The sequence below is a fragment of the Macaca mulatta genome, chromosome 11 (genome assembly GCF_049350105.2).
Source record: "Macaca mulatta isolate MMU2019108-1 chromosome 11, T2T-MMU8v2.0, whole genome shotgun sequence".
NCBI lineage: Eukaryota > Metazoa > Chordata > Mammalia > Primates > Cercopithecidae > Macaca > Macaca mulatta.
Window position 1 is genome coordinate 10,324,762 of NC_133416.1, and position 25,596 is coordinate 10,350,357.

A 25,596-nucleotide genomic window follows, 5' to 3' on the forward strand; every position below is an offset into this window, starting at 1 on the left:
AAGTATGGAGATACAGGATACAGTGGCTGCACAAAGAATTATGTTGCTGAGTTTTCCAAGATAGTGTTGGAGGAGATATTAGGGACCAGTTCCTAGAAGAGCGTCCATTATGCTTTTCTTCCATAATAATACAATTTTGAGCCAGAAGCACGGCTATCTTCTTTTTTTTTTTTTTTTTTTTGAGACGGAGTCTTGCTCTGTCACCCAGGCTGGAGTGCAGTGGCCGGATCTCAGCTCACTGCAAGCTCCGCCTCCCGGGTTCACGCCATTCTCCTGCCTCAGCCTCCCGAGTAGCTGGGACTACAGGCGCCCGCCACCTCGCCCGGCTAGTTTTTTGTATTTTTTTAGTAGAGACGGGGTTTCACCGTGTTAGCCAGGATGGTCTCGATCTCCTGACCTCGTGATCCGCCCGTCTCGGCCTCCCAAAGTGCTGGGATTACAGGCTTGAGCCACCGCGCCCGGCATGTCTATCTTCTTTAAGACATAGTTGGTCTGTCTTCTTCTTGACCTCTTCTCCCATCTGACCACAGTGAGCAGAAATGCTGCCTTTGACCTTAAGGATGAGGGCCACACCTAAATAGGAAGGAGTGGATGGTAGGAGCAGTCTGGGCTGCAGGAAGAAAATCCTCATAATGAAACCTGGACTTTGACATGAGAGCAGAATGAACTACTATCTTGTGTGAGCCAGTGTTGTTTTAGTTGTTCCCATCACTTATAGCTATACCTAAGCCTCACACAGGTGTTCCTGGAGTGAGTTCATTGGGCAGATGGCAGAAGGAAGAATACTACAGATAGAGACCAAAATACAGAGAAAGCCTGCAGTGTAAAATAGCCTGTGTGTAAACAGCAAGCAGAAGCAACTCAGAGAACAGGGAACCGTGACAAAGAGAAACTGAAACAGTCTATAGCTTCAATATTCTCTCCTGGCAAACCCCCACATGCACTCATTTAGATGTCCTAATTTGTTTTGACCGTGGATGAGAACCAACGCCTGAGATTTGCAATTAACTGGATTTGATCTTGCTACATAGGTCAACATTAGTCAGCTACCTAATCTTGGAAAAACTAAACCTTCTTCCTTCCTGTTGCAGCCAAATTAAATTAAAATACTCACCTAGAGTTTATTTTCAAAGATGATATGTCTAGCACAATGATTTATATATAATAATTCACCAATACAGGTTTGACCTCTTTCCCTGCTTTTCTCCTTTAAATTCTCTTCTGGCTTATTTGTGGGTATTTCTGAGGCGTGGGTCTCTGAGGGATGTGCCATTTGGGGATTGTAAAGTTGACTAAAAGACAGTAAAGAAAAAAAGACATATAATTTGCCATTCCGTAACTAGCAGTTCCCACACTGGACTGAACTCAGGGGGAGAAATGCTTCCACCCAGGATGTCTGGATTGCAGAGAATATCTGATCTAACCCTCTTCGGAAGGCAGAAGTTCGCCCTGTCCATTCTGCTCCAGGTGATATAAAAACTAATCGATGGGAGTTGGTTGTATTTGTTGATGTGTGTACAGCATATTTGTCTGGACATTTTGTAACTCTTTTGCCAAAAATATCAAAATAAACTTAAAATGATGTATGATATTAATTCCAGCCTAAGAAGGCTGGGAAAAAAAAAATGATGTACTCTGTCCCACATCTAGGTTTTACCTGCTGCTGTGGAAAAGGAGGCCCACAGTAATCACCTTTGAGGAGACACAGCAGCTACTGCCATCAAGAAAATCAGTGCAAGGCTGGGTGCGGTGACTCACGCCTGTAATCCCAGCACTTTGGGAGGCCAAGGCGGGTGGATCACTTGAGGCCACGAGCTCAGACCATCCTGACCAACACGGTGAAACTCCAGCTCCACCAAAAATATACAAATTAGCCAGGCATGGTGGCGCATGTCTGTAATCCCAGCTACTTGGGAGCTTGAGGAAGGAGAATCACTTGAATCTGGGAGTTGGAGGTTGCAGTGAGCTGAGATCACACCACTGAACTCCAGTCTGGGCAATAAAGACTGTGTCTCAAAAAAATAAAAACAAAATAAAAAAGAAGAAAGAAAGAATAAAAGACAAAAGAGAAGAAAATCCGTCCCAAAGGAGCGTCTAACAGAAAGAAGTGACCTCCTCAGTGAGAAAGCCATCTTTTGAGCTACCCAGTTCGGCATATTCTGCTGTTTTCCTTGATCCATGCCACATCCTGCATTTGCTATGACCAATAAATACAAGAGAAACAATCAGAAAGATTTCTGCCAGCTAGCCTAAGTTATTGCCTTTTTTTATTTTTGAGACAGAGTTTTGCTCTTGTCTCCCAGACTAGAGTGCAATAGCACGATCTCCGCTCACCGCAACCTCCGCCTCCCCAGTTCAAGCGATTCTCCTGCCTCAGCCTACCAAGTAGCTGGGATTATAGGCTCCCACCACCACGCCCGGCTAATTTTTGTATTTTCAGTAGGGATGGGTTTTCACCATATTGGCCAGGATGGTTTCGGGCATGAGCCACTGCACCTGGCCAGTTATTGCCATTTCAGTTTCAAGTAAAATGAATCTTAATATGTAAGAATGCTGTTTAAAGGTTTGCAAAGGATTTACTTAGTATCGGCAACAATGTATGATGTAATTATCTTACCTACTTGAGAAGCAAATGCAGAATTTTCTTTTTTTTCTTTTTTTTGAGGTGGAGTCTCACTTTGTTGCCTAGGCTGGAGTGCAGTGGTGCAATCTTGGCTCGCTGCAACCTCTGCCTCCCAGATTCAAGCGGTTCTTCTTCCTCATCCTCCCGAGTAGCTGGGACTACAGGTGTGTGCCACCATGCCCAGCAAATTTTTGTATTTTTAGTAGAGACAAGGTTTCACCATGTTGGCCAGTCTGGTCTTGAACTCCTAACCTCAGGTGATGCAACTGCCTCAGCCTCCCAAAGTGCTGGGATTACAAGCATGAGCCACTGCGCCCAGCCTGGAAATGCAAATTTCATTTGTACAGATGATAGACTAGCCCACGTCCCGGCTCTAGTCAAGCAGCAGAGCTGGGATTCAAGTTGTTTCCTGCCTCCAGAACAGCTTTCTAGTAAGCTCCAAGGGTTTCCCAAAGTTACTTGACTGGTCTGTTTGTAACGTGTTTTTCTGGATAATTTAAGTTGCCTAGTGTTCAGTCCTATCAGAAACTACTATTTCAACATTTTTGAATGCCAACCATATGCCATTCACTGTTCCGACCAATTTTTGTATATCGGTACACAAAAGGTTTCTGCCTTCCTGCATCTCAGGATCTAGAGAGAGAAGACAGAATAAACTAGAAAATTATGTTAGATGATCACTGCTAACCAAAAAAAGACAAAGATCAAGGCAGAGAACGACTAGGAGAAAGGAAAGTGGGTGGAAGGTGTTGGAATATTAGAGATGTTCAGAGTTGGTCTCCTTGACATAATATCTAAGACTTGAAGAAGGTTAGGAACTAGCCAATTTTAGCAGGTAAAATATGGCTTATTGTTACTCTTATTCTTCGAATACCAGGTGCATATTGCTTAAAGAAGCAATAAAGCCATCATCATTCTTTTACTGAATGGTATGAAGCAACTTTGAGCCTACTGCAAGTGTAAAAATAGAAAACATGTTTCAACTTCTCACCCAAGAGTTCAGGATCACTTCATTCAAGTTCTAGGAGCTAAGTACTTCTAAACCGAAGTCCTAAGGGTCTTAAATACACTGCTTTTGAAAACAGAACTATTGAAATAGACGGCCGCACACTGATGAGAACACACCAGGAGAATGACTTGTCTTTTGTTAGTCACTGTTGAAAACATGCACACCTGCACAATGGCATAGTGAAATGTCATTTGACTACTTCTAAGGGTGATCACTTCCTGTTATTTCAAACTCTGAAAATAATCTAGCCGTGGGTACATGTACTTAAGAAGTGCCCATAACTGGGAGGGGAAAAAAAAAAAGGAAAAGAAAATGAGGTAGGGCCCTACACAGGGTAACTAAGCTGAGATCATCAGTCACAGCTTTTGGAAGAGAGATTCTAGTTTTTGTGTGTGTGGACTTTTTGTTGTTGTTGAGCTATTTATCAAAGGTGAACAAAGGGGTGGGCCGCTGGGCAGCGGGCACAGGCGAGGAGGGAATTCTCCATTACTCAGATAGCCTGGACTCAGAACCACCAACGGCAAAATGGACTTGTTCCTGAAATACTTGGTAGTTTTGTGCAGCTAAAAATAACTGAAGTTAAATAAATATTTGTAGCTTGCTTAAATCTGGCAAAGTAAAAACATCCAAAAGAAACCACAGCTAGAAATAGCTCATTATAAATTTTGTATAAGAACTAATATGAATTTATCAACCAGTTCATTTTCCAAAATGACTGAATTTTTCATTATTACAGCTGACGTGATGCTGTACCCATGGGCAGGTGGATATGCATGCCCCCTCCACATACCACTTCAAAATTACACCATACCTGTTCTATCTGATGGTTCCACCACCAATAGAATACAGAATTATACGCTTAATAAGTGTAACCTTCTCTTTTTTTTTTTTTTTTTTTTGAGGTAGAGTCTCGCTCTGTCGCCCAGGCTGGAGTGCAGTGGCTGGATCTCAGCTCACTGCAAGCTCCGCCTTCCGGGTTTATGCCATTCTCCTGCCTCAGCCTCCTGAGTAGCTGGGACTACCGGCGCCCGCCATGTCGCCCGGCTAGTTTTTTGTATTTTTTAGTAGAGACGGGGTTTCACCAGGTTAGCCAGGATGGTCTCGATCTCCTGACCTCGTGATCCGCCTGTCTCGGCCTCCCAAAGTGCTGGGATTACAGGCTTGAGCCACCGCGCCCGGCCTAAGTGTAACCTTCTCAAGGCAACTGTAACTGACAAGATTTATGTCCAAAGGGCCACTGCAGGGACCAGGGGACTGCACTGCACCACTCTGGGGGGCTCTATTCACATTATATAGTGATGAGGCAGTGATCTTGTCTGCCTGGTTACTACTGTACATTAATCATAATTTGCTTTGTTCTCTTGCAACCTTAACTTCTGATTGCACAATACAGTAAAAAAAAATTAACAAGTGCACGATGCTTTGAAAGAGGAAAACAAGTCAGCATTAGGGGAAAAATCAAGAAAAGCAGAATAGTCTGCTGTTCATAAGTAGAATGATTTGTCTAGTCTCCCTCCACCTGACAGGGTAAGAGCCACACTGGGGAGCACTAAACCTAGATAGCACAGACATTGTGTGTCTCTTGATGGAAGAGGCTTCAATTTTTATACTACATACAGAGTGACCACGTATTTTGTCCACTGGGGGGTCATGTAACTGAAATAAGGAACCACTAGTAAATCAATCAGGACAATGGGCATTAATTCAAGACTCTCCTTGGCAAACTTAGATGTATACTTACCCTACATATATTTGAGATCCTTCTACCAAAGTATATCGAAGAGCTAAGGACTCACTCATCTTTGATGTTCATGTCCTACCAGCCTCCCTAATCTCATTCGACACATCTTTCAAACACTATCCCCAGAGAAAAGCAAGTCAATCAGAGCAAGCCAATCTAACAATCTAATCTAACATGGAACATCGGGCCAGGTTAATGAAGGGCTTCTTAAACTACTTTTAGCTCATGACAAGCCTCACAGTGGCCTGACGGCACCAAGAAGCATTAAAAGCTTGACTAGCCGAAACCAAGACAGTGGCGCTCAGAAGCACTGACCTCCAGTAAAGGGCCAAATCTGGCCGGGCGCGGTGGCTCAAGCCTGTAATCCCAGCACTTTGGGAGGCCGAGACCGGCGGATCACGAGGTCAGGAGATCGAGACCATTCTGGCTAACACGGTGAAACCTCGTCTCTACTAAAAATACAAAAAACTGGCCGGGCGAGGTGGCGGCGCCTGTAGTCCCAGCTACTCGGGAGGCTGAGGCAGGAGAATGGCGTGAACCCGGGAGGCGGAGCTTGCAGTGAGTCGATCGCGCCACTGCACTCCAGCCTGGGCGACAGAGCGAGACTCCGTCTCAAAAAAAAAAAAAAAAGTGCCAAATCCAATCCAGACTGCCAAAACAGCTGGTGTGCCTTTTGCCTCTGAATTTGGCTGTTAAACTCCATTGTTCCATAAAATCAGACAGCTTGTCTAAAATGGTAGGTAATGTCCTATCCAAGGAAAAAATTTGTTCCTTAGAAAAATCCAGAAGTAGGCCTAAAATAATCAAAGCCTACCTGGCAAAGACACAGCCCCTAAATTCAAACTATCTCTTTGGTTTAGCAATGGCCTATAGTCTCTTGCTCTACAGGGACTGTTTCAGATGTGTACAGAGGGTTAGGATCTGCTATGTTTGCTTTCTTTTAAATCTTCATCCAGTCTCATTCCTAGGTAGTGGATAAGTCTGTTAGTTTCAAAATACAGTTCACATCTTAACTCAATTAGCTTCCTTTTGGTTTTATTAGGGAACAGCACCTTGATATTTTTGTCAGTAGAGACAAGTGTCCATTTTCAACGGCTTCATCAAAATTCCGTCATCTTACATAATTTTCTACATGTGGTGCTGCTGGGCATGGATCTTTTATAACTTCCCATTTCCTTTTTGGTGACCTTGATATATTCCGTAACTCTCTACAGAGGTAGACGTCACTTGGGGATATGACTGCAAGAGATTAGAGAGGGTTAGAGATGGGTTTTAAGGTTCTTCATGAAAGAAGTTTGCACTAATGTTTTCCATTGTCTCATTTAACTTGCATGCTCACAGACCACCCACATATTTATTCCTGAATGACTGAACAAGACTTTCATACGGTCAGAAGACACCAAGCTTGTTCTGATGCTGGGAGCCTTGCTTAGGTGCTATTTGCTGCTTTGGGAGATGGTGGCTTCAGACTGACCAAGTTGTAATGGAAGAGTAAGGTGTGGTTGGGACCTACAGCAAAAGCTGGTGCAAAAGGCAATGACTCTCGGCTGGGGGTGGTGGCTCACGCCTGTAATCCCAGCACTTTGGGAGGCTAAGGTGGGTGGATCACCTGAGGTCAGGAGTTCAAGACCAGCCTGGCCAACATGGCGAAACCCCATCTCTACTAAAAATACAAAAATTAGCTGGGCATGGTGGCTGGTGCCTGTAATCCCAGCTACTCGGGAGGGTGAGGCAGGAGAATCGCTTGAACCCAGAAGGCGGAGGTTGCAGTGAGCCAAGATCGCGCCACTGTACTCCGGCCTTGGTAACAAGAGCGAAACTCCACCTCAAATAAAAAGGCAATGACTCTCAAACTTCAGTGTGCAGCAGTCATATGAGCTTGTTAAAAATTAGACACCTACGCTGAGATTCTGAGTCAGCTAAATCTGGGCGATGGCCTAGACATCTGCATTTGTAATTAGCACAGCCCACCCCTTACACTCCACGTAGGCAGTCTTCCACCTTCAGCTTTCAGAAACACATAGAACAGTGACAATGCACTTATCTTTGGAGGAGAAAATCACATACACACACACACACACACACACACCCCTCCAACGCAGCAGGCACACTGCCCCAGCGTAACATTCACCCTTGAACAGCAACTCCTGCTCACTAAAGACCTGAGTAAACATATATGGGTCTGACCATATGTGAACATTCGTCATGAACAGCTTTCCCCACTTAGTTCTTTTGTTCAGAGTCCACATATCATCTATTCTAATACACACAAAATAAAGACAACATTGCTGAACTCAGTGGATTTTTAAGGTAAGCAATTATTTTATTTCCTTGGCCTGATGGCATTGACTTCATTATACAAGAACTTGCAGCTGACAGAACTGACACAAAGATTTCCCCCAAGAGGAAGGACCCTTTTCATTAGCAGAGATGAATTGAAATGTCATGTCTGAGTGCAATTCCTGCTCCCCACTCCCACCCCACAAAACCCCAAAAGTGAAAATAAATCAATAAAATCCCCATGATTTACTAAAAGTCATCCCTCCAAACCTTTCTAACTAGCAGCTGCAGTGGATGATAACCAAGGAGGGAAGCAGCTGGCCATCACATAGCATTCCTGTGCGTGTGAGCCTGAAGGGACAGCAGCATGGGAGCAAGAATCCTGAATGAGAGGTGTATATAATTACCTTACTTCACACTTGCTCCCTCCCTACATAAGACATCTCTGTCCTGATACATGGAAAATACTAGAGGAGATGCTAAGAGTGGTTTTAGTCTACAACTGGAAATGCCTGAGACTTAAATTCCAAGGTAGGGGTGAGATAAGGGGCACCAGAGAGAAAGAACAGGTTAGACAGAGATGCTCAATAGTCTTGTCAATTCCAGTTTAATGCTATTTAATAACAAAACAATCTTCTTAATCATAACCACCTTTATGTCTAACCCCTATTTTCCAAAGGTAAGAGATCGCTGTCTAAATTTCTGGGTTGTGGTCTACTGCCACCCCTGGGGTGGTACTGTGATGTTTGAGTGAGACTGCAGCTGGGATGGGAGAAAAGAAGTGTGAGACAGGAAAGAACAGGGGCCACAATGCATCAATTACAGTGGGTCTCTTTTGGTCCCCAGGTATGGTCCACTACCACAAGTCCCCTTTCCCTACCTGTCCTGTGCAAATGTCAAAAATAGAATCGCTGCCCAAAGAGAAGGGAGCACAGGGAGTTGCTGCTGGACTACCATCATCTCTGGCCCCAACTTGTCCACCTCCTGACCCTTCTATGAAACTGCACAAAAATTAAATCTCAGGAATGCTGTGAAATTACATCATCCGTATCCCTCTACCAAAGCCAATCCAACAGCTCTGTCCTGACATGCTTTCTCCCTGGGCCGAGGAAGCAGCAAAAAATATCAATTGAGCATGTGAAAATATGATGACGGTGTGTGCGGTGTAATGTTTCTAGATGTCTTCACCTTCTGTCTCCTCGCGGTGGGAGTCACCCTCTTTCCCCAAGTCGCACGCACACCCCTCCCCTACCCCCAAGTCCAGGTGCTCCCATCTGCTGGGCTTCCAACCACTCATTTCCCATAGACACTCTCATCACTGTAGGCCACATACAGAAAATAGTCTTCCTCATGATTGTCCTAGGGGAAGAGATAAGACAACAGTTTAGAAAACATATTCATTCATTAGCTCTAAGATGCTAAGCCTCACACAAGCTTGTAAAGCAGGTATGGAAGGTATCGTTCATCCCCATCTAAAAGGGGAGCAAAGAATCAGGAGATGTGGTTGGAATTACACTTTGAGCTCTGAGTTCACAAACAAAAATCCTTCACTGAAAACATATTACACATAGGTATCAGGGATATGAAGATGACTGGGGCACAGTACTCACTCTTAAAGAGCTCAGTCCTAGCAAGGGGAACATAGATACCACAGATGGGATATATAAGGGGCAGATACTAACAGGGAATATATGCTATGCAATAAAAGTTAGATTCAAGATTATTATAAATTTATGTAATCCATTAATAGGGCATAATGAGAAGGAAGCATCTTATGCAAAATACTGCAAAAAATAATAGTTACAATCCTAGGTTATATTTTTAGTAATAATAAAGTCCTTTACTATAGTTTCTCCAAATTCTGACACTTCCAATTAAACAAAACCACATAAAAATTATTCCTCCTCAGTTTATCTGTTAAGACAAATGAATCCATTTACAGACTTTGCCTTAATTTTATATTTCATTTGATCTGATTCATTGTGCCCAGATAATGTGGAATCTGTTTCACAGTTTTCGTTTTGTTCTAAGAAGAAGTTTCCCTCTGTTTAGATCAATGTGTTTGTCTCAAGCCAAAACTTCAGAGTTCACAGAGGAAGCTGACTGTAGCGGAGGCTGGCCTCAGAGTTAGAAGCTGGCTTTACTATTATGTGCTTTCTCAATCTGTTGCTAAATGGGAGTAAAATAATGAACTGGATTCTGAATGCATTACAAATTACAGACTACCAACAAGAAGAGCAGGAACTGCGATGGGCTGATGCTTTGGAACTTTTGCTATCAGGAGTCACTTCCTGCTGTTTCAATAAACAATCCCACATTAAACACTATAGTCAGACAAGACTGAGAAGAGATTTCAAAAGGATTAAATCTAGTAGAGTGCCTAATCCCTGAAAAACAAGTGGTATCTAATCTCTCAGAGCCTTACGAGGATCCGGATAAATAACACCTTCTGCCCCACTTCTCAGTTGTGTTATCAACATATACTAGAACAAGAGCTAGAGGATGCCAGACTGCCCTGGACGGCATCCAGTATTGTTCGGCTAGAACCATTACCTCATACAGTTGGCCCATGGTAGCACTGGTGGGAGGGATAGTGTTGTTGACAAAGAAGAATAAGGCGTCCTCAGGTCTCAGGTGGATTCTCTTCCGGATTAAGAAGTAGAACTGGCCAACTGGATGATGGAAGAAAAAGGCAGACAAGAAAGGAAGAAAACAAGGAATTAGTAGAATGGTAAGTCCTGGAAAAAAATTCAGTTGCATTTTTTCCCCTTAGAGTCAGTACCAGTTTTATATACCACCTGAGAAGAGCCAAATACTATCCTGGAGCTTTCAAAATAAAAAGGGAAACTCAGAAGCCCGTACAGTCCCTGATATGCCATAGTGGACTTTATTCCTCCTTTCCTCTCTTATTCAATCTCAGACCTCATGTTAGCATATCCACTCAAAGCCTGAGGACTACGCTGAAGGAATACCACGTGCATCCAGACCAAAACATTCCCATCATTGTCTAAACCCGACTTGAAACACTTTCCATCCCCAGACCCACCCTAAGAAAAGCTTAGCAATGAAAGGGGTCCACTGGACACTGGTCATCTTAGCACAGTCACTCAACTCAGTGTTGGGGCATTAAATAAGGTTCAGTGCTTTGCCTTTACCTGAGAATACTGAAAACTTTCTAGATGGCTGATATTCAAACCTGTTAACTCTGAAGCAAATCAACAAAATCTTTCCAGTGTCTCCTGGATGCAGTGTGTATTCCATTAAGGCTCAAGATGAAGACTGAATATATGTCTTATAATCCCAAACAAAATCTACAAAACTTATTTTTTAAAAAATGTAGCTTAAGAAGATGTAATCAGGAAACTCTAAAGCATAATCCTCTCAAGAAACCAGACTGGTTTTCTTTTTGGAACAAATTGACATCACAATTAACAAAGCTGAATTTTTTTTTTTTTTTTTTTTTGAGGCGGAGCGTCACCGTGTCACCCAGGCTGGAGCGCAGTGGCACAATATCGGCTCACTGCAATCTCTGCCTCTAAGGTTCAAGCAATTCTCCAGCCTCAGCCTCCTAAGTAGCTGAGATTACAGGCGCCCGTCACCACATCCAGCTAATTTCTGTATTTTTAATGAAGACAGGGTTTCACCATGTTTGCCAGTCTGGTCTCAAACTCCTGACCTCAGGTGATCTGCCCACTTCCGCCTCCCAAGGTGTTGGGATTACAGGCATGAGCCCCATGTCCGGCCACAAAGCTAAATTTTATTTTTTTGAGACAGGGTCTCACTCTGTCACTGAGACTGGAGTGCAGTGGCACGATCTCAGCTCATAGCAACCTCTGCCTCCCAGGCTCAAGTGATTCTCCTGCCTCAGCCTCCCAAGCAGCTGGGATTAGAGGCACCTGCCACCAGGTCTGGCTAATTTTTTTGTATTTTTAGTAGGGATGGGTTTTCACCATGTTGGCCAGGCTGGTCTTGAACTCCTGACCTCAAATGATCCACCGGCCTTGGCCTCCCAAAGGGCTGGGATTACAGGTGTGAGCCACCATACCCAGCCAAAGCTGAATTTTAAAATTGGTTTAGGCCCAGCACGGTGGCTCGCACCTGTAATCCCAGCACTTTGGGAGGCCAAGGCAGGTGGATCACCTGAGGTCAGCAGTTCAAGACCAGCCTGGCCAACATGGTGAAACCCTGTCTCTACTAAAAATACAAAAAAAATCAGCCAGGCGTGGTGGCAGGTGCCTGCAATCCCAGCTACTTGGCAGGCTGAGGCAGGAGAATCACTTGAACCCAGGAGATGGGAGGGTGCAGTGAACTGAGATCACACCACTGCACTCCAGCCGGGGCTACAAGAGCCAAACTCCATCTCAAAAATAATAATAATAATAAATTAATTAATTAAACAAAATAAAAATAAAAGGGGTTTAAATAATGGGCTTCTGATCCTTTCTTTCAATGTCTTATGCTTTGCTGTGTCAAAATCCAACAAGACATGGTGATGGGAAAGAACTACTGAGTCTTTCTTCTTTTTTTTTTGAGACAGAGTCTCACTCTGTCACCCAGGCTGGAATGCAATGGCGTGATCTCGGCTCACTGCAAGCTCCACCTCCTGGGTTCACACCGTTCTCCTGCCTCAGCCTCCCAAGTAGCTGGGACTACAAGGCACCCACCACCAAGCCCAGTTTATTTTTTGTATTTTTTTTAGGAGAGACGGATTTCCCCATTAGCCAGGATGGTCTCGATCTCCTGACCTCATGATCCGCCCGCCTCAGCCTCCCAAAGTGCTGGGATTACAGGTGTGAGCCACTGTGCCCAGCCTGAGTCATTTTTTAATCAGATAACTCTGGGGCATCCCGCTTACTTCTTTCAAGTATGCACTGCCTCTCAATCTCACAATCTCATGCATATAATAAGGATCTGGAGAGCTCTGTCAGGGGAGGAAGGGTCAGGGGAGGCAAAGAGCATTACCGGTAAGGTCAGAGGGCACTAGGTACTTCCTCTTGTCCAGATCAGGCACCCTGGCTTTTGGAGCCTTCTCTACAATCACCTGGAAGGAGAGGAGGAGAGTAGGAATGAAAACTACAGAAGGCAATCTAGTATTTTTCCTTCCACACCCTAGAGTTCCCTAGTTACTACTGGAAATGAATCTGTCCAGGACACCTGTTGCATTTCTTATCCCCCCACCCCTGATAAAATTATATGAAAAAAAATGGGCTTCCTTAGTGAGGTTATAGCTGCATTACTAAAATAAAAATAAACTAGAGATTGTACATGATGAAAAGTAAAAAGAACTTTGATTTTAAGTAATTACAGGTTATCCGTAAGATCTACTATAGGACATATACCTACTGGTATTTATTTATTTATTATTTATCTTTGAGATGAAGTCTCGCTGTCGCCAAGGCTGGAGTACAGTGGCTCCATCTCAGCTCACTGCAACCTCCACCTCCCGGGTTCAAGCAATTCTCCTGCCTCAGCCTCCTGAGTAACTGGGATTACAGGCACACACCACCATACCTGGCTAAGTATTTGTATTTTTAATAGAGATGTGGTTTCACCATGTTGGGCAGGCTGGTCTCGAACTCCTGACTTCAAGTGATCTGCCAGCCTTGGCCTCCCAAAGTGCTGGGATTACAGATGTGAGCCACCGTGCCTGGCCACCTTCTGGTATTTAATTAGAGCATCAAGAAAACTGTGTTTTCTCATACGATCCTGATCACCTATAAGTTATTATTTCTTATAAATACGATTTATTAAAGGTACCAATAATGTGGTTTGAATCTTATACTTTGTCACAATTTCCAAGAACTGTAAAGATTGTTCAAACGCTATTAAATGGAAAAGAAACAGTGTTAAAACAAGTCTGACAATGACATCCTATAATACGATGTCAGTACAAGCCATTAATAGATATTGATTATGTTAGAACTTTAAAGGATTTTCAATGTCCACATTATATACTTCTATAATACTTCAAGTTGTATAAAGATCATGTATTTTTGTACTAGATCTATAAAAATATAAAAGTTTATTTATACACTAAAACTTCCCAAACAGAAAGTATCTATTGTAAAATCACAAGCTTTAGGCTTTAGATTGTTAGGCTTTTAAGGGATTTCTGTCTACATTATATTGAACTACATATATATAGTTCAAGTTGTATAAAAATCATGTATTTCTGTACTAGATATATACCAATTTAAAAGTTTTTTTTATACACTAAAACTTACCAAATAGAAAATATCTATTGTAAAATCATGAGCTTTAGACTTTTAGTTTAGAAAATATAATCACTGCTGGGCACAATGACTCACGCCTGCAATCCCAGCACTCTGGGAGTCTGAGGCAGGCAGATCACCTGAGGTCAGGAGTTCGAGACCAGCCTGACCAACATGGAGAAACCCCATCTCTACTAAAAATACAAAATTAGCAGGGTGTGGTGCCACATGTCTGTAATCCCAGCTACTCAGGAAGGCTGAGGCAGGAGAATCGCATGAACCTGGGAGGTGGAGGTTGCGGTGAGCCAAGATCGGGCCACTACACTCCAGCCTGGGCAACAAGAGCAAAACTTGGTTTCAAAAAAAAAAAGAAAAGAAAATATAGTCATTTTAGTTAGAAGATAGGGGAAATGCAGAAAAAAAAGTGAAGTTGCAGGAAAAAAAACACTGTACAAGTACTTCTAGTGGTTGTGTGATCTTCAACAGGTCACGTAACCTCTCTCTCAGCTTCAGTATTCCAGTGACTTTTTTTTTTGAGGTCCAGAGTCACATTTGTCCCCCAGGCTGGAGTGCAGTGCAACCTCCACCTCCCGGGTTCAAGCGATTCTCCTGCCTCAGCCTCAGGAGTAGCAGGGATTACAGGCGCATACTACCACGCCCGGCTAATTTTTGTATTTTTTAGTAGTGATGGGGTTTCACCATGATGCCAGGCTGGTTTCGCACTCCTGACCTCAAGTGCTCCACCTGCCTCAGCCTCCCTAAGTACAGGGATTACAGGTGTCAGCCACCGTGCCCAGCCTGAAAACTTTCTAACACATCTTTAACAAAGTCATGCTATTAATATCATGTGAATGTGAGTAATAAATAAAAGTTTACATGAAAATGCTTCATAAATTATAAAGAATTATCTAACATAATTAACTTGGGGGGGGAGTTTGAACCTTTTAAATTAAAAGGAACAGATTAAAATTAGTTTAAAAAAACAAAAACTTATGTTCTTGTAGAAAAAATCCTGAATCAGGAAGACCAGAGGGACATGATCACATTTTAAATTTAAAAATAAAAACTGAAATAGGGTAATGTAAGCCAGGAATTAAAAGGAAAAGGCAGAAAGAGGCTAGCACTGTGCCCCAAAGGAACTCTGAGACCTAGCAGTAAGAGAGAAAAACCACAAAGGAAGACAGAAAAAGAAAGTGATAAAGCAGACCGCAATACCTGGAGGGAAGGCAGGGGTTTGGAGAGGAAGAAAAGGGGGAGGGGTAATTATTAAAGGATTGGTTTCCCAGAACCAAGGTTAAATTTCCAGGAATCCCAACTCTACTCCTCACTATGGTAGACCCTGGGCTAGATGCTTTGCCTCTTTGGGTCTCAGTTTTCCTCATTTGTAAAATGTGACTAATACTCAATAGAGCTATGAATTTTTAAAATAGACAATCTGTTTCTAGCAGTCTTTTTGATATGTTGTGTCTTTGAAGATAATTTCAAGATCCCACCAACCCCTCCTCTCTGAAGGCACAAGCATACCTCTTCAACTGTTAGCTCTGAAGAAATATTGGTGGGACTAAACTCTGGTTATGCGAGCAGTCAGGATACACCACTGCTTGAATAACACCAATGGTCAAGCTGGAATGGGCTTTAGGAACCACTACTCTAACCCTCTTTTCTGTAAACAAGGCACTCTATCTAGCACAGCAAGATTAAAAGTTCTGCCCAAGGATGCAGTGAATTCCCAGAACTAGAACCAAATCAAGGAACCTGCGTCATAACTAGAAAGAAGGTCACAGACTGAGCACCTTGGGAGCAGCTCAGCGCTGGTTAAAACATAACCCTAGGGAAGCTGAAATCTGAGTGACAGTCTTAATGGCTTAAAAATTATCACAGGAGTAAAACATTTAACACCAAACTATGAGCATGAAAAGAACAGAATGCACTGAAATATTCAGAATACACATAAGTATTTATCTATTTCCAATACTTAACAGTGTGAAGTCCACAGCACGTCATTAATTCTGGTTAATAACAACTATATTAGAAACTGAGAAACAGTATGACACGGAGGTTAAGGTCTCCGAGAGCTCCACAGTCCGTCAGACAGGGTTAGAATTCCGGCTCAAACACAGATCAGCAATGTGAAACCTTTAGGAAGTTACCGCATTTCTTTGTGCTTTGAATACTCCGTCTGTAGAACGGGGATTATAATCGTGTAAAGATTAAGCGAATGATTACAGACTGAGTACTTATACTGCTACTGTAAACTATTAGTAAAATATGACTGTATTTTTTAAATATCATTGCTCTAAAGATTGGTATCACCAGAACTCGGCAAAATTTTCAGGTATCCAAGGTCCAGAAACCAGCAAAGTATTTTGTAAAGGATCCTTTACCGAGTAAGGGATTAGCTCACCCCTCTATAAACTGAAAACCCTTTGGTAATTCCTGAGGAATGGAAGAGCCCTAATGACTTTTTTTTTTTTTTTAAAGGAAAAGGGGTACAAGAGGTTTCTACTGCTGGGCTAAGGCCCTGCTGGCTTCTGGTAGCTATAAAACCACGAACGTTAGGTAAGGATTAGAGAAGAAACCCAGAGTGGCTGCGAATCAAGATAAGACATCAGATAACAGCAATTATTTTACCATGATGTGACATGTAATCCTGATGTTCCTACCTGAAGATAAAGAGCACAATTTTAAAAATCTCTGCTCCTCCATTTCCAAAATCCAACAGCTGCTGGTCCCTTTACCACTTAAAAGTCATACTCTGCCCTCCAATTCGGCTGCGCAGCCCACATTAGAGAAACACCAGGCAAGGGACGGGGGAGGGGGTAATGGGGAAAACGCCCGGATGCTGAAAGACACCTAATGTTTCTTCTCTGTTCCTACTCACTACCTGCGCTAGTTTTAACTACTTAAGCCGGTGTCCAAAACACAGAAAAAACGTCTCAGTCCTGCCTTATCGCGTGCAGGTGCCAGGTGATCAGAAATCAATACCGGGGGAGGCTGGCTGTCCCTACACATTTCCCGGAGCCTAGAACGATGAGGCAAGAGGGCTGTTGCGCAGAGAACGTGACCTTGTTTTTCAGGCCCGGACTGTCTTGTGCTCCCCTACCCCCCTGTCATGCAAGAAAAGAACCGAATAGCTTCTGAACCTTTTCCTCCCAAGCCCAATGATATGACAGCCAAAGTCAACTTCATTAAAGGAGAACCAGCCAAGGCAGAAATCGACCGGGTTTGCGCAAACCTCACCGCACAGCACAGTGTCCCCGCGTTCTTAAAGGGAGCCAATCCACGGCCCTGATCTAACCACTCTCGCACACAGGGGCGCTATTTTGCGCACCTCAACCCACACAGGGTCTCAGTATTGCTGAGACCGTGTGGGTTGCTGAGTCACTGAAGATGGCAGCTCGGCCCCAAAAACACCGTCAGCCCTGAAGTGGGGTTCAGGCCCCAGGCATATGTGGTTTTAAAAGCTCCGCAGTCTGGACGTCCATTGGCTCGGGCACTGAAGGGCGTTCAGGATTAACTAATTATCGGCACCTCCCTTCCCCAGAGTCGCCTGGGCGCCCCAGGGAAGCCATCTCGACTCCCAGCCCCCGCCCCCGCGGGCCCTTCCCCTCCCATCCCCCCGCTCCTCTACACTCACGGGGACCCTGTCCGGATATTTCTTCCGGATCTTTTCTCCTTCCTTTTTCCGATACTCAAAGGGATGGTCCTCCTTGTACTGGAACTTCATGATGCACCGCAGGGCTTCCGAGATTCCCCGCGCGGGGCCTGCCTCCTTCGCTGCTGGCCCTGTCCAGCTCCCTCCGCCGACGTCAAGGTGTGCTCAAATAGCTACAGAAACGTCCGCTCCCGGGGCAACAGCGCTGGGCCGAGCGTGCAGAGGGGGTTCGGTGTGGGGGGGATCTCGGGTGAGCCTGCCCGGAGATAGAGGAGAGCCAGGTGGAGAAACACCGGCGGCTTTTCGCTGGAGCTGGGAGCACAAAAACAGTTGGGTGGCGCGTCGGGCTGTGACGTCACCCTGCGCGCCCCGCCCCGCCCCCCAGGCGCCGAGGGCAGGGGGCGGCCGAGTGCTGTCTTAACTGCGTTTCCTTTCTGGCTAACGTTTTTCAAAATCGATGTCATTGCAAACATCAAAACATTCTAGTTGTGTTTTATTTTGTGACTGTGAAAGACGGTTTTAAGACAAAAACAATTTTAAACATGTTTTATTCCCCCTCCACTGTTTTTCTTGGTTTGGCCCCAAAACAAATACAAAAGGCGAAAATCCTTTTCCTGCTGGTTGGGATCCAGCCTCAGGGGAAAAGAGGCCCAGGCCTCCTGGGATCCCTTTGGCCAATGCAGAGCTGTCCCGTGCTTGCACCGTGCCCTCTGCGCTTTCCGCTGCCCCTCCCGCGGCCCTCCTCCCGCGCTGGCGTCACAGTGTTTGGGCCGCGCCGCAGTTCGCTCCTGAACAGCAACATAAACAGAGCGTGACTCAGGAATCTGAAGAGAGGAGTCAGATGAAGGACGCGGAGTGTAATCAAGGTCCAAAGGAGACGTGATGTCAGTCAGGACTACGGAGGGCTTCACGTACAATCAAATACAGAAATGATTCACTTTCTAGCCGGACGCGGTGGCTCATGCCTGTAATCCCAGCACTTTGGGAGGCCGAGGCAGGGGGATCACCTGAAGTTAGGAGTTCGAGACCAGCCTGACCAACATGGAGAAACCCCGTCTCTACTAAAAATACAAAATTAGCTGGGCGTGGTGGCCCATGCCTGTAATCCCAGCTACTCTGGAGGCTGAGGCAGGAGAATCGCTCTAACCCGGGAAGCGGAGGTTGCGGTGAGCCAAGATCGCGGCATCGCACTACAGCCTGGGCGACAAGAGCGAAACACCGTCTTAAAGAAAAAGAAAAGAAAGAAAGAAGTGATTCACTTTCTGCCATTAACTCAGAAAGGAGGCTTGTCTTCTGGAAAAGAGAGTATCAAGCAATTTAGGTGATGACCTCAATTCTTCCCCCACATCTTATTTAGTTCCAGTGGTTAGGTATCCCTCACGTGGCTGGAAAGCGCTGCCTGGAATGCCAGTGGAAGATTGGGCATTGCGGCAGGTGCGGCGAAGCCTCGTTCTCGCTTTCCCCACCTAGAGTCAAAGAATAAAGACCTTCCAACCAGTACGGTAGGCAGCGACACGGAGGACCGTGGAGATTGCAAAGAAAAAGAAGAGTGAAAACGGGCTGCGTTGCCCATACAAGCCGGGTGAGTTCTGAGAAATATTAGACAACAGCAGCCCCATGGCCTATCTTCTTCAGTCGGGGTCTCAGTGTCTCTAATTTTAAAAACACCCACAAGGGGACAGGCGCGGTGGCTCACGTCTGTTCTCCCAGCACCTTGGGAGGCCCCGGCCGAGGATCGCTTGAGTTAAGGAGTTCAAGACCAGCTTGGGTAACAGGGCAAAACCCTGTCTCTACAAAAAATACAAAAATTAACCAGTCATGGTGGTGCGCTCCTATAGTCTCAGCTACTGTGGAGGCTGAGGCAGGAGAATCGCTTGAACCCCGGAGGCAGTGGCTGCAGTGAGCTGAGATCGCCCACTGCACTCCAGCCTGGGAGACAGAGCGAGACTCTGTCTCAAAAAGAGTAAGTAAATAAAAATAGGCCAGACGCGTTGACTCAGTCTGTAATCCCAGCACTTTGGGAGGCCGAGGTGGATGGATCACGAGGTCAAGAGATAGAGACCATCCTGGCCAACATGGTGAAACCCCGTCTCTACTAATATACAAAAAAAAAAAAAAAAAAAGAAAAAGGAAAGAAAATTAGCTGAGCGTGGCGGCGCATGCCTGTAGTCCCAGCTACTCCGGAGGCTGAGGCAGGAGAATCGCTTGAACCCGGGAGGGAGAACCAGGGAGGGTTTAGCTATATTTGCATCAAAACTAAAATGAGGCCAGGCGGGGTGGCTCAAGCCGGCAATCCCAGCACTTTGGGAGGCCGAGGTGGGTGGATCACAAAGTCAGGAGATCGACATCATCCTGGCTAACACAGTGAAACCCCGTCTCTACTAAAAAATACAAAAAAATTAGCCAGACGTGGTGGCGGGCGCCTGTAGTCCCAGCTATTGGGGAGGCTGAGGCAGGAGAATGGTGTGAACTCAGGAGGTGGAGCTTGCAGTGAGTCAAGATCGCGCTACTGCACTCCATCCTGGGCGACAGAGCGAGACTCCATCTCAGAAAAAAACCAAAACAAACAAAAAAACCTAAAATGAGCAACTGAAAATTAAACTATTTTCAATTTGAAAATAAGACCTAAAAATTATAAACATATAATGTGATACAATAACTCATGGATTTTCTTTATTTATTTTATTTATTTGTTTGATACAGAGTTTCTCTCTTGTCCCCCAGGCTGGAGTGCAATGGCTCCATCTAGGCTCTCTGCAACCTCCATCTCCCGGGTTCAAGCAATTTTCTCCTGCCTCATCCTCCTGAGTAGCTGGGATTACAAGGCGCCCGCCATCACGCCCAGCTAATTTTTTTGTATTTTTAGTACAGACGGGCTTTCGCCATGCTAGCCAGGCTGGTCTCGAACTCCTGACCTCAGGTGATTCGCCCATCTCGGCATCCTAAAGTGCTAGGGTTACAGGCGCGAGCCAACGCGCCCTGCCCTCATGGATTTTCATACATAAAGACTGAAAGATGCCATGGAGAAAAATAACATGAAGAAGTGGGACTATATGATTCATTTTCTTGTGCCAGTAATGAAACTTAGTTGCTTTTATTTTGTGGGTGTGTTTTTACATTTTTATTTATTTATTTTTGAGACAGAATGTCGCTCTGTTGCCAGGCTGGAGTGCAGTGGCATGATCTCCCCGGACTGAAACCTCCTCCTCACGGATTCAAGCGATTCTCCTGCCTCAGCCTCCCAAATAGTTGGGACTACAGGCGCACACCACCACCCCAGGCTAATCTTTGTATTTTTAGGTAGAGATGGGGGTTTCACCATGTTGGCCAGGTTGGTCTTGAACTCCTGACCTCAAGTGATCCACCCTCCTCAGCCTCCCAAAGTGCTGGGATTACAGGTGTAATCCAGCCTAAAGAAGTAAATTTTAAATTAACACAATCAAGTAAAATATTTCAAAATGTCTTATTTAACCAAAACCAAAATACTACATTAAAAAGCTCACATTTTCTCAAATATCTTTTCAACGTTTCTTGCACTTTTTTAAATGATTTCAAGGGTTAGAAGTTTTTTCAGTCTTTTATGAACATTTTTAAACATGTAGAGAGTTTTGAAAAATAGTATGATAAACACCAATATAGCCTTCACCTAGATTTTTTTCCATTTGAAAGTAAATTAGAGGCCAGGCATGGTGGCTCACGCCTGTAATCCCAGTACTTTGGGAGGCCAAGGCGGGCGGATCACGAGGTCAAGAGATCAAGACCATCCTGGCTAACGCTGTGAAACTCCTTCTCTATTAAAAATACAAAAAATTAGCCGGGTGTGGCCGTGGGTGCCTGTTGTCCCAGCTACTGAGGAAGCTGAGGCAAGATAATCACTTGAACCCGGGAGGCGGAGCTTGCAGTGAGTCGAGATTGTGCCACTGCACTCTAGCCTGGGTGACAGAGCGAGACTCCGTCTCAAAAAAAAAGTAAATTAGAAACATAACACCACCACAATATACAAATTATATCCCCCCTGAGAATAAGAACATGTTCCTCCATAACCACAATGGTTATTACACCTTAAAAACCACTAATATTTTCCATTATCTAATACAGAGCTTATATTTATATTTCCTCAATTGCCCCAAACATGCTTTTTATCTCCCCCAATCAAGCATTTGAATCTGAAAACAGGTGGAATTTACCATAAAGATAGGTCTGATTTGATTTAGGGTCTCTGTGTGTGTGTGTGTGTGTGTGTGTGTGTATGTGTGTGTGTGGACATGGGGTTTCACTGTTTTGCCCTTTGGCTAATTGCAACCTCCACCTCCTAGGTTCAAGTGATTCTCCTGCCTCAGCCTCCCAAGCAGCTGGGATTGCAGACATGTGCCACCACACCAGCTAATTTTGTATTTTTAGTAGACATGAAGTTTCGCCATGTTGGTCAGGCTGGTCTCGAACCCCCGACCTCAGGTGATCCACCCGCCTCGGCCTCCCAAAGTGCTGGGATTCCACTTTTGGGAGGCGCCACTGCACCAGGCCCAGGGTCTCTTATATTATCACTTTTAAATTGATATATGAAACCAGAATTTTAGTGCATTGGTCTCCAATGAGAAATACAATAGCTAGAGGTTTAGTTATTCACAGCCATTTTCAAAATTTGCTTGCTAAACTTGGAATTTAAATAAGGAATTTTATTACTTAATTTGAATTTTTTAGTAAGCTGCCATCCACAAATCAAGTGTCAAACACCACCAGGATGTGCCTGGCTGACTCCAAGACTAGGAAAATATTTCCTGCCCCTGAACTATACATGAGTGGATCTTCCTCCTTAATAATTGTGTGCTCACATTGCTTCATTGCAGCTGCCACTACCTTAGTTTAATCTTCATTTTTTAAACATTTTGGCTTAGCTCTGATTATCTGTTACTATATAGCAAACCACCTCAAAAGAATGGCTTAAAATAATAGCATCATCTATTTTGCTCACAAATCTGAAGTAATGGGGCTCAGCTTTGGTTTTAGTTAGTGACTGGTGATAGCGTCTTCTTGGAAAGCTTCTTCACTAGCAGTTTTGGTAGTTGGACTGGGAAGACTCAAACAATTGGCGTTCCTCAGCCGCCTCTTTCTCTGTAGGATCTCACCATGGGTCTCTTCCCATAGTGTCTGCAAGCTAGCTAGACTTCTTTCATGGTGCCTAGGGGCTCTCTGGGCAAATTTGCCAAAAGAAGTCAGCAGAAAGCACATGGCCTCCTGTAATCTAGTCATTTTAGTTTCAAAGGGACACTTCTGCCTCATTCTATTTCTCAAGGCAGTCACAAAGTTCTGCTCAGATTCAAAGGAAGGTGCTACAGACTCCACTTCTACCTGGAGGAAGTATTGGAGAATCTGAGAATATGCTTCAAAATCACCACTATTGGGCCAGGCGTGGTGGCTCACGCCTGTAACCCCAGCACTTTGAGAGGCCAAGGCCAGCAGATCACCTGAGGTCAGGAGTTCGAGACCAGCCTGACCAACGCGGAGAAACCCCATCTCTACTAAAAATACAAAATTAGTCAGGCGTGGTGGCACACACCTGTCATCCAAGCTACTTGGGAGGCTGAGGCAGGAGAATCACTTGAACCTGGGAGTCAGAGGCTGTAGTCAGCCAAGATCGCAGCATTGCGTTCCAGCCTGGGCAACAAGAGCGAAACTCCATCTCAAAAAAAAAAAAAAAGAAAGAAAAAACAGCACTATTACTCAAACACATTAGTAAATAGTGTTCAGTCCTGTCCTTCCCACTTCTAGGAAAAAGAGAGCTCATTGATGCCAGACTAAATGTAATAAAACTATATTTCATTGTGTCATTTCTCTTGTTGATATCATTCAGTGGTCAGCGTTCTCTGCAATCTTTGGGAGATAGTTCAAATTCTTTACAAGGGAAATAGAGTACTCACAATCAGGCTATTGTTTCTCTCTTGAGCCTCATATATAGCCATTTCCTATTATTGCACTCTATGTTTCAGGCATACTAAATTATTTTCCCTGTATTGCTATTGTTTCAGACCACTGGATATTCAAAGCCTCCTTCCTGTGAAAATATTTTCTTCCTTTTTTTTTCTGATTAGTTTCTATAAAACGTTCAGGGTTTAGTTCAGACATCGTCTTCTCTAGGATACTTTTGATCTTCTTTACCTGAGTTCTGAATTCCTTCTAGGCACTTGCAAAGCATTGTGTGCTTATCTTTGTCATAGCACGTATAATGATGCATTGTTCATTAGATAACGTGATGCCAGCTGGGTGTGGTGGCTCACACCTGTAATCTCCCAACACTTTAGGAGGCTGAGGTGGGCAGATCACCTGAGGTCAGGAGTTCGAGACCAGTCTAGCTAATATGGTGAAACCTTGTTTCTACTGAAAATACAAAAAGTTAGCCAGGCGTGGTGGCTCGCACCTATAATCCCAGCTACTCGAGACGCTGAGATAGGAGAATCGCTTGAACTGGGAGGTGGAGGTTGCAGTGAGCTGAGATCGTGCCATTGAACTCCAGCTTGGGCAACAAGAGCAAAACTGTGTCTCAAACAAACAAACAAACAAACAAAAAACATGACGCCCATGACATCTCCTTGTTTTTTTTTTTTGGCGGGGGGTGGGATGTATGTATGGTTTCAGAGGTAACTACTCTTTTTACATTGACACCACATGGTTCTAGTGGAACCCACCAATCATAAAATCTCACTGCCTTGACCATAAGATTAATCCGAATTTTTCCTTAGAATTTCTTGCATATGAACTAAAGAAGCCCCTTCTTCTTTGATGATGAAGTTTAGATAATATCTTAGTCCATTCCAGCTGCTATAACAAAATACACAGACTGGGTGGTTTATGAACAACAGAGATTCATTTCTCACAGTTCAGGAGACTGGAAAGTCCAAGATCAAGGTGCCAGCTGATTAACTGGTACGGGCCCGCTTCCTCATAGACAGCTGTCTTCTCACTCCAACCTCACATAGCAGAAGGAAAGAAAGAGGGTTCTGCCTCAGGCCTCTTTTATAACGGCACTAATCCATTTATGAGGGTTCCAGTCTCATGACTTAATCACCTACCAAAGGCCTCACCTCCTAATAATATCATCTTATGGGTTAGGATTTCCATGTACAAATTTGGAGATGATACACACATTCAGACCATAGTGGATGATACGAGATCAGGGGCTGCTATTGTTTTGGTCTCAAGCAGTCACCAGATAAATGAGATAGATAAAGATAACACTCAGAGAGGCAAGGTATATGACAGGGATAGAGAGAGATAGAGATACATACAGAGTTTGGGGGAGTTCTAATGGCATCCAGGTTCCTAGTTTCAGATAGTCTCTTCCAGTAGCGAGAGAGAGATAGTTTTTCTTATTTTCTGTATATTATGGTGTTTGACATTTAAAAAAAAAAAAAAATTCTGGCTGGGGAGAGACTGTCTTTACCAGAGCTAACCAGTTCGTAGAGATAGCAAGGGCTCAGCTGAGAACATGCCTTTGATATACAAACTCACCAATCTAGAGCTATACCTCCTATATCCAACCTGTATATTCCAGGAGGCAACATTTCTCTGCCTTAATCATAGGAGGACCAGTTACCAGGCAACCAGGGACAACCTTTGTGGTTTAGAGCCCATAGAAGTATTTCAAACTAAATTGTTTACCCGTCCCTTTCCTGTTTTTCCTATGGCAACCCCATTGAACGCTTTGACCTAAACCTTACCCTCGCTCCTGTCTTCTTTCCCCTGACCTCCCTGGTGTCTTTCTGATGTGTGACCTGTATGGCATGCTGTGACTGCTGTCTCTGCAACTTGTGAGTAAGCTTTGTTACTCACAAGTAAACAAAAATTACTTGTCAGAAAATGTTTTCCTGAGTCTCCTCTGTCTCCTTTTGTGTCCTCCCTGACTGACTACCTCATAAAAGAATGCAAAAACAGCATATATTGTTTTTATGTTGTCAGGGCCTTGGATAACTCATGACACAAAGACTCAAAATACGCAATATATAGCATCATGAAAGGAGCAAAGGATAGACTTCTAATTTAAGACGGTGGAATGAAAAGGTATTTTTGGCTTTGCTGTCT

At 44.2% G+C, this 25,596-nt stretch overlaps 1 protein-coding gene across 1 annotated transcript; it reads right to left on the reverse strand.

Moving 5' to 3' along the window:
• Positions 1–7,671: 7,671 nt before the first annotated feature.
• On the reverse strand, positions 7,672–17,786 carry GABARAPL1 (GABA type A receptor associated protein like 1). The gene is given in 4 exon segments (NM_001260686.1): positions 7,672–9,012; positions 10,207–10,325; positions 12,616–12,694; positions 17,503–17,786. Coding segments are annotated over 4 exon segments (354 nt in total). The 5' UTR covers positions 17,593–17,786; the 3' UTR covers positions 7,672–8,946.
• Between the last annotated feature and the right edge of the window lie 7,810 nt (positions 17,787–25,596).